We start from the raw sequence: 10431 nt of genomic DNA, 5'->3' as shown, positions 1-10431 counted from the left end.
GTTAACACTCCAGATCACTGCAAGCTTCAGAGAGTACAAAACAATTGCTTTAAAGAGAGCTAAAAATACTGTCTTCTAAGAGTTCTTGCTCTTCTGCCAAAGGCATGCAATACACTGAGAAACATGTTTGCAGAATCAAAATATTTATAATACTATGAAGAAACAGTCCCTGCTTTAGAAACTTATTATAGCTGGTTAAGTTGGAACTGCATTTTTCATAATACAGACAAAGGATTATCAACCACAGACAGAAGTGAATATTGGCTTTGTTTCCAACTTAGTTAATGCTAAAACAGGAAAAATACCCATATGTTTTCTCTAGATCACTTGATAGTAACCATGGTGTAACTATCAATAGGACAAAACAGAATTTTGCCTTCTAACCTTCTCTTTGCTATGAGACATAAGTGAGTTGTACTAGAATGCACTCTGCAAAAAGGAACAGAAAGACCATGCAAACAAATAAAAAGTCACCTGGCCTCACTGGAAGCTTTACAAACATTTGTTCTCTGTACTCAAAAATCTCAGCTCAACTCAAAATTCAATATAACTCTTCATTTGTAGTCCAGGGGAACACAAAAAGCTAAACATTTGCAATGATCAAACTTCATAGAAACTTTTATGGAAAGTGTCAAGTTCGGCTTCTTTCCATTTTTAATTTCAAGTGTCAGAAAAATCCTTCTATTTTTTAAGGGGAAAAAAAAATCCAAACAAAACAAAGAGAAGTGATTTCAAGTCATTAATAGAGTGACAATCCACTTTTGAAAATCCAAGTTTTCTTGCCATATTTAGCTAATGCCGAAACAGTGTCTACAGCAACATCAACAGTGCAGCTGTGAGGCTGCCAATACTGGCTCCAAATGAGAAGAACATTTTTTTTTTTTTTAAGTCTTTTCTTTACTTTTTTCCTTTTCAAAGACACAAAACAGCAAAAAACAGTTAAGTTCTTTGTACAACTGTCAGGCAAAGGAATCTACTATTTTGTAGCACAGTTGCTATTTGCATATTAAACTAGCAATAATTTAATGTAACATGTTATAGTATTTGCAATGTTGGAACAACAACTTGTTCGGCAATCCTGGATTGACAGATCCTGCATTTAATTTATTTTTTAATTGCTCTCTTCTGTTGTAAGCCAAGAAAGAAAACAAAAAAAAAAATATCCAAGAGGGTGCCGACCACACTTGTGTGCCAAAAAAATTCTGCCTTTAAGGCCCAAATCTGAGATGGATTACATTAGGCTTTCAGAAAAGTTGCTTAATACTCTCAAAAAGCCTGTTTGCATAGTTTGTTAAATTACACTAGGAAATTCTCTTTCAGTAAGAGAATGATAAAACAGCAAAGTGGAAAAAGAACACTGAAAGCGCTGAAAGCATTTATACTACGCATGTTACTTCATTCATTAGTTGCAACACCAGTTCTTCCCTCCTGAATGTCTCCCTTCTCTCCACGCTAATGAAAACCTGGAAGTGAACGAGACCAACTCTTGGTGCTACAAGCTGGTTCTATGAACTGGTGGGGCTTGGCTCACGCTGCTGTCGCCAACAGTGGGTGTGCTGGAGATGTGTTTCCCTCCACTATAAGGGAAAGTGAGCTACAATAATTTTTAAGGACTAACAGATGAAGTCACACGACTCTGAGAGTCTTTGGTTCATCTGCAATAGCAGCTGCCTCAATCCTTCTGTTCCCACAGGCATCAACAAAACATACCTGCATTTGCCATCCTCCTCTGATATATCCTCCATACCTACCCATCTAACTTATTTTCTTCCCTCTACATCAATCCATTAAAAATAATTAAAAAAAAAAATTGAGCTAACAGATAATTTCTGATTGTAAATTATGTCCCAACCTTCAGCTTGTCCTGTGCATTTAAATTTAAGCACATTTGGGTGCTTTGCGTTACTCTTTGCAACACTTAACACACCAGAATACTGCCCTCAGTTGACCTTGCACCGTGCTGTAACAAATGGATTACAAACATTGCCTGACTTCTCAGGTTTTGTCACAGTAAAGCGGACAGAGACGGCATCCACGAAATTGCACGTAGTTCAAGTGCCATCATTGTCACATGTAAAAATACAACAGGGACAATTCATCTTCATTTTGGGACTGTCCAGAAACTGGCTTCAAGATCAAGAACACTGAAGAGCAAATAGAAACAGATATACTGAAGTTTCTGATGCCCTTCAACATCTATTTAAGCTCACAACATAGGTCTTCAAAAACTTTTGGTTTTTTATGGTGTTATAATAACTTTAAAATGCCTATGATGTACTGCCATACCATCAAGCCCACAAGACATAAACTTAGATTTGTCCTGTTAAGTTTGGAGCTTTAAAGATACATAAAAGGCATTAATACAGCACAAAGTGAGCCCTAAAACAAGTACTGCCACACTTTCAGTTCAGCACATGTTCAATGTGTACAGATATGTCATTAGGGACTGTACATAAATCTAGTAAAGTGAGCTAACAGCATCAGCATAATCACTAGAGCAAGATGTTTTGTCACGTAAGAACAGGTAGATGAACACGAAATTTCCACATACATGCTGTTTACTTACAAGGTTTCCAAAGAGTTGGTTGCATCTTCTTGTAACAGGTAGATCAATACCAAAGTAGCTATTGCGTCCTACCTTGGCTGAAGACTTAGCCTACACCACATCACACCACAGTTCTTCCCAGACCTCTTCACAATAGAACACTGCTGCAAACAAAAACACTGATATTCAAAAAAATATCATACATGTACATCAGGAAAATTAGCTCTTAATAAAGGCACATTTGTTAACATTTGACTGTCATTGTCCCATTGTCAGAACTTTCCACTAACATTATTTCCTAGTTTGGAAAATACTAGCAGTAGGTACTCACTATTCTAGAGAGCAGTGTTTGAAAGTTACAATTAGCACAAAACGTTGGGAGTTTTACTTCAGCTTTTACAAAAACCAAACCAAACCAAAACAGTGAAGTCAATGAGCCTGATGCACAAAAATCAACTTCAAAGTACAACCCATTACCAAGTGCTTTATCAGCCTGTTTCAGCGGTTCTAACCCACAAGTAGTAGTTCATTACATTATTACATTAATCTTCTGCCTTCCCTGCTTGCTCTGAATCATCTGATCATACTGGTTTTCCCAAAGTACCACAGGTGTTTTCAAAGATCCAAGACACTTGACTCTGCTTAACCTTTAAGGAAGGCTGCAGAATCTCGTTCACAGGCATTCATGACCCCTCACTATAATTAAAAAAATATCTCTTCTCAGCCTCTGGGAATTCAGGTGTATTTCCCAAAACCCCAAAGGTAAGCCTAATCTACTCTTATAAAATAAAGACACTGAGCAGCAAAGATGAAATTACAATAGCAAATATCTTATCTAGCTACTGGTTCATGTGTTGAACTGGGAAGCAGATAAAGAAGTGATGCGTGTGTTGCTGTAATTATGCTACAAAAATGATGCATGTGTTCCTGTAATTATGCTCCACTGTTCTGCTGTGCCCTATTTCCAGAAAACAAAACAGACAGATACTGCTTCTAACCCATTTTTTCTGTCACTTCTTTAAAAGCTCCTGCATTTAAAGCTGCTAATGCATATATGCACATAAACATCCTCCCACCTAGCGGAGCAGATTGTTTAGTAAAGAAATATATATTTGCATTTTGAAAACAGGCTTTTATTGAAGCTTATAAAAAATGTCTGAAATCTTATTCAGGAAAGGCACTTCAGACTTCAGCCCTTTTCTTTTTAGCTCTAGGTTCTTGTGACAGCTGAGATAATTCACTTTCTTCAACTTCATTGCAATACTTTCTTTTCTTTTTCTTTGACTTTTTATGGTCACTTTGGTAACCACTGGAGTCACTAGTAGGCAATACATGTCCTTGTTCTTCTTCCTGATGTTTTTTCTTTTTTTTCTTCTTCTTAACATCACATAATCCATTTGCAGCATCAACACTTTGCTCTTCTGCATTTTCCCCCCCAGTGTTATCCATCTCAGCTAGAGGCTCCTCTGTGACATTATCTTCCTGAGAATCATTCAGCCCATTTTCTTGGTGGTCAAGCTTTTGAATTTCATCTGCATTTGTACTGTCACTGATGGTCTCAGTTTGTTTGGGCCGCAAGCTGTAAAACAATATACAAAATAAGCTGTAGTAGAGACATCTAAATGTAACTCACAGTAAAATGTCAAAATTTGCTAAAACACAATATTCATACCAAGTAGATAAACATTTCCTAAAAGCAATAAATGAAGAACACAATACTCTAGTTACAGAAAATCATAAAGCCAGTTTAATGCTTAAGGTAATTTCTATTACCCACCTAGCTTCCTTCTTACCACAGAATCAATGTTCTCCTCCAAATTTTAGCCTAAATTTCTTCTATAAAATGCTGTACAGACCATTTTGATATTTCCTCTTTTCTTGAACTCCTTCATCCACTAGTTCATAATTACTCATTGTGTAATAAAGCTTTTTTTTTAAGTTATTCACAAACATGCACAGCCAACAGTCTGTTAAATCATACAGGAGACAAACAGCTGGTTTCACAAAGCCACTACTTTGCTGAAGTCTATTCAGTAAAGAGAGGTGTTGCCAGAAAAGTGTAAAAAAACAAAAACAAAAACACAAAGAAACCCAGACAAAATAAAGAAAAAAAGCAACCCAGCAGGTACCTTGCAACTGAGAGCACTGGAGAAAATGTCTACGAAGACAAATATTGAAAGAATGAGGTTAAAAACCACAGAGATGTCCCCAGAAATGCTGAGGACAAAATCATTAAGTTTCATCATAAATTCACTGAAAAAATCCAAAGCATCCTTTCAGATTAAAAAAAGAAAAAACAAATAAAAAATGCTACGATTTTGCCAGTAGTAGTCATAGAGTACATACAATTAAACACATAACCACATTGGTTGAAAAAAATTGCTCAGCAAATGACCGGTTAAAAAAAACCCTGAATTAATTCTTTTAAAGATCTCACTACTGAGATTTTTAGCAAGGTGCTCTAAAACTTCGCAGGGCCATAAGGAGGAAGGTGATGCATTTTCTCATATCATCTTTGATATTCCTGTGTTTCAGCAAGCATTTTAATCATCCTCATATAACTATCTGTAGTTATGTAATGTGTGCCCACACCTGTGTGTGCATAAACATTAATGTAAACATTGTGTTCAGGAACTGGAGTGTTTTCACCCAAAAAGTCTATGTACATCCATAAACACAGCTACTCCAGACATTTGGGGGTGCTATTTTGAATATGTATTATTTATGCAATCAACAGTTCACTGGTCAGCACATTCAGATTGTAAAAACTCAACCCCCCCCTACTTTTATTTTTCCAGAGAGAGCTTCCATGCTGATCCTTTAACACTAGAAAGTTTAGTTTAAAATCACTAACATGGCCTATATATAGACATGGGTCCATGTAAAAATAAGAAAGCCTTAAGATTAAGATGTTAATTCAAATCATTTAGCTTGTAACAAACCCCTGAAAACAGTTTAAAATATTATCTATTAGGGCACAATACCTGCTTTTAGTGAGTTCTCCTCGAATGAAGAACACCCCAGCAGCATCAGATTCTAAATGCAATACTCGAAATTTCAGTTCGTCCCCTATTTTCAGCCCCAGCTCTTGCCACTGTATAATCGACATTTGTTCAGGTTTAGGGATAGAAGCATTGAAGCATCCATGTATCAGGCAGCCAATGTGACTAGGGGCCACTTTATTAACTACACCCTAGAAAAGAAAAAGAATGTCCTATGAAGCTATAGTAAAGATCATTCCTTTAATTGCACTTGATATACATTTAGTTTCCTATATGGGCACTTTCTGACAGTAGTTTATGCCCAAGTTACAAAGCCAGTTTATCTATGAAATAAGATGTCTTCTTCACTAAAATCAAAACTATTCCTATATACTCTTAATACACTTCCCCCCAAAATACACCTGAACCTGCATTTGCAACAGAAAGTCAAAACATGAGATTTAACCACAGTCAGCACATGAATAAAACAGGTCTTTCCTCACACTACAGCCATCGACTTTGCTTTAAAGCCATTTAAAGTCTGATTTTCTTGCCTAAAATGGCCTTCATTCTGGCACAGCACTAATTAGCAGCTAAAGATACAGATGATACATAAATAGATCTAAAGTACTCTATTGGGTGGGTTTCTGACACATTTGCATGTCAAACATAATTCACCTTTGTCTTCCCCAAGGATGAATGAAAAACACTGAGAGTTTTTCCATTCCTAGCAAAAGGACACATTCGTTTCTTAATCAAATGTATGAAGACACAAGTTATGCTGCAAAACACATGGCACCCTAATGAATGTAAGCCAATTCTCAACTAATTTTTTTCACAAGAACAGATGCACAGGCATTAACACGCTCGAGGCTGCTCTGCAAGCCATACATTTCCTTTTACCGGAAGGCAGGTATCAACGTGACGTACTGCTCTTGTACTTGAAGGAAAAAAACTCATGAGCACATCCTAAACATGCCTGCCAATATTAAATAAGAACAAACACGCCCGTTTGAGTATTATCTGCTCTCCAGAAAGAAGCATTGATATAAATTATATATAAAATTATGATTTAGTATTTACTGATACGAAATCACAAAATATTATAATGTTCCATGTGAATTTAACAAACACAAGGACAAACAGTACAGATACATGCAAATAAAAACTATTACTACAAACTGCAGTAGACTACTGTAAACTATTCTAATAAACTACTAATATAAACTAAAATATAACTCCACCGAAGCCCAAGACCTCTGCTGAGGATAAAGATAAGCCAAGCTTTGATTGCTTAATAAAAAAGTACCCCTTGAGACGTCAAGGCGTTTACATACCACCAATTTTTTCCCTTTCTTGGGGCTGAAGATGACGAAGTCCGCCTCGATGTTCAGGTGGATGAACCCTTGGTCGTCGTAAATGTCCCCGAGCTCGCCCACCACCTTGATGTTGTCGTAGGCCACCGGCACGCCCTGGAAGCTGGAAGGAGAAGCGGGGGCACCATTAGCTGCGGGGGCACCGCTAGTTGCGAGGCCGGGGTCAGCCCCCGGGCGGGCTGAGACCTGCCCCCCGCACCCAGCCCGCCCGCACCTCTCCGAGTAGCGCAGGAGCTCGGCGTCCAGCTGGGCGCGGATGCCGCTGCGCTTGCGGCCCAGGTAGCGCGGCGCCAGCGCCACGTGCCTGCGGTGAGGCGCCACCACCAGGCACGAGTAGCGGCGGCCCACCAGGCCGCGGGCCACGGCGAACGAGGGGATCCCGGCAGTGGGCAGCGCCGGGGCCGGCGGCGGCGGCTGCCCCTGCACGGCCATGCTGCGGGCGGGCGGCGGCGGGGACGCGCGGGCGGCACACACCGCGGCGCGCCGCGATGGCGTCACGTACCGTGCGATGGCAGCGGCCCGGCCGTGGGGAGTGACGCAGTTCCGAGTGCCGGCAGTTCGGGGCAGGGCGAAGGGGAGGGTTCCTCTGAGCAGCCGCGGTGCTCGACTCGGTGCCGGGAGGCCGTGTAGAGCTGCGGCTCCGCGGTTCCTGCCGGCCGGCTGTTGCTCTCTCCCATCCTGCCACAGCCCTGGCCGCTGGTGGCACCCAGAAGCACGGGTGTATCTCCCTAATTCATCCGTACGGCCTCAGTCACACGATTTAATGCCCCTTCATGTTATTCCTCAATCATAAGCATTGTTTATTTTCACCTTTCAACTGATTTTGCATCTGATGTTCCCCCTCTCGCATCCAATTGCCCCGTGAACCTAAACCAAACACTTAGCAGTTTAAACAAAAGTCTGGTTTACAAAGTCATTTTGAAATTAAATGTTTGGTGATTTGAACAAAAGACACGATGTTAAATTAACTTTAAAAGTTGTTCTTCATATATGGCAATTCTAAGAATACAGAATTTGTTTTCTGTTGTTAGAGACTGTGTCTAATTTGTGCTTGTAATGAGAAAACTCATAACACTTACTAACCACGAACTAAAAGACAGAAGGAGAATCCCAGAATCACAGAACGGCTGGGGTTGGAAGGCACCTCTGGAGATCATCTAGTCCAAGCCACCTGCTGAAGCAGGTTCACCTAGAGTAGATTGCACAGGAATGTGTCCAGGCGGGTTTTGAATGTCTCCAGAGAAGGAGACTCCACAACCTCTCTGGGCAGCCTGTTCCAGTGTTCTGGCACCCTCAGAGTAAAGAAGTTTCTCCTTATAATTCAGATGGAACCTCCTATGCTTCAGTCTGTGTCCATTGCCCCTCATCCTATTGTTGGGCATCACTGAAAGGAGTCTGGTCCCATCCTCTTGACACTCGCCCTTGGGATGTTTATAAACATTTGTAAGATCCCCTCTCAGCCTTCTCTTCTCCAGGCTGAGCAGACCAAGCTCTCTCAGTCTCCCCTCATAAGAAAGGTGCTCTAGGCCCCTAATCATCTTTGTAGCCTGCCATTGGACTCCCTCCAGTAATTCCTTGTGCTTCTTAAACTGGGGAGCCCAGAACTGGATGCAGTGCTCCAGATGTGGCCTCACCAGGGCAGAGCAGAGGGGGAGGAGAACCTATCTCGACCTGCTGGTCACATTTCCCTTAATGCATCCAAGGATACCATTTGCTTTCTTGGCCACAAGGGCACATTGTTAACTCATGGTCAACCTGTTGTCAACCAGAATTCCCAAGTCCTCCTCTGCAGTGCTGCTTTCCAGCAGGTCCACCCCCAACCTGCACTGGTGCCTGGCGTTATTCCTTCCCAGGTGCAGGACCCTACACTTGACCTTGTTAAACTTCATCAGGTTCTTCTTTGCCCAGTTCTCCAGCCTGTCCAGGTTTTGCTGAATGGCAGCAGAGAAGAAAGTTATAACTTACAAAAGTCATAAAAAGGGATGCAAGTGCCCTGTACACTGCCATGACCTATAAAGTGAGCCACAGTAATAGCAAAAGAACCCCCTAAACAACAAGAGCAAAAACAAACAAACAACAACAACAAAACACACACACACACAAAAACCCAAACAAACAAACAAAACCAAAACCAAACCAAACAAAAAACTCCAAACTTCTTGTCCTATTATAACCAATGAAACCTGTGGCTGATCAACAAAGACATTGCCCAGAAAAGTCTGTCAGGCTTTGTATAAGCACAAAGTTGCTCAGTATTGCCTTAAGAATTAATTTTAACCTGATATAACTGGACTTATGCAAAACATGGAAAAGATATTCTTTCTTTGATTTAAACCTCATTTATACCAGCTTAACTTGTTTTAGTGAAGGCACACTTTCAAACTGATTGAATCCACCTGGGGAGTTATAAAAATACATTTTTGAGATATCAATTTTATTAAAGGTGTTAACATTTCTTTATGCTGGAGAGGCCTCAGAAACACTATTGTTCTATAAAAACAAGCCCTCCATCAGATAACAGAAATCCTTGAACTCCCTATAAAAGGTTAAGTGATGCAAAAGTCTTTGAAACTACTCAAATACTATGTCACCAGGTTTTCTTTGACTGAACATGCTGTGAAGACAGCACATTGTTAGTTTTCACAGGTAAAACAAACAGTATAATTTGAAGTACTTTACTGCATGTTAAGTTGGATTAGTGTGAAAGAACTGACATAAAAATGGCTTTCAGCTGTCAGACTGAACTTGCAAAATTGAAAGACAAAATGAAATAACTTAAATCTGTATTCTCTTGTGGCTTTAATCCTCCAAGGTATTTAATGTCTGTTGAAATTAATTGTATGCTATGCACTCTCAGCATTCTGGAAGAAATATCTGTATTTTTTATTTCATCTATTCAGATCATATTTAATCATTCAAATGTGCTTTCAATCTCTGTTAAAGACCTTATACAATAACTGCATCCACTTCTGTTCCTAAATGAAATATATGTTTTATAACTCTTATTTATGAGTGGATTTAGTTTGCCGTGAGAATATATAGTGCACTAAGGGCTACAGTCAACTTTATCCAGGATAATAAAAATCCAACTCTGCTTCTTAAATAAAATCTCAGAATAGGATGGAAAGGCAGTAGGGACAAAAATGTGGACTTTTGTCTTTCTCCCTATAGGCAGGTTGGACAAGATGGTGCCAGAAGGGCTCCCTCCTCTGATCCTGCAGCAATCTGGAGTTATCCCCACAGACTTCTGTCCCCAGAAAACTCCTCACTCCTGTGTACCATGCTCAGCCTACAGAAAGTCTCACTCTGACAGGCTGCATTTGTTTTTCTTTGTATCAACCACTCTAAACTAAAAACCTACAGCAAAATGATAACATCTTAAAGCCTACAGATACTGTATGGGGCCTACAGAGGGCTGGGCTAAATCCTATACTATGTGGACAACGCCAGTCTTTAAAGAGAGTTCTGTTTTAACAGCCATGCTACCACTTGGCCTGGTAGCCAAGAATTGCTCCCCAAGGCAAATGGT

General features: G+C 40.1%; 1 protein-coding gene across 1 annotated transcript; it reads right to left on the bottom strand.

Annotated features, from left to right (window-relative positions):
* Window positions 1-911: 911 nt before the first annotated feature.
* POLR1F (RNA polymerase I subunit F) lies at window positions 912-7407 on the bottom strand. Its single transcript, XM_082046880.1, has 4 exons — window positions 7117-7407; window positions 6864-7005; window positions 5530-5738; window positions 912-4124 (listed from the first exon to the last, which is right to left on the bottom strand). Exons 1-4 carry the CDS (start codon window positions 7332-7334, stop codon window positions 3728-3730), a joined length of 966 nt encoding a protein of 321 aa, XP_081903006.1. The 5' UTR covers window positions 7335-7407; the 3' UTR covers window positions 912-3727.
* Window positions 7408-10431: the final 3024 nt, after the last annotated feature.

The sequence above is a fragment of the Streptopelia decaocto genome (assembly GCF_964273445.1).
Source record: "Streptopelia decaocto genome assembly, chromosome: 2".
NCBI lineage: Eukaryota > Metazoa > Chordata > Aves > Columbiformes > Columbidae > Streptopelia > Streptopelia decaocto.
This window is presented reverse-complemented; position numbering and strand designations above follow the sequence as displayed.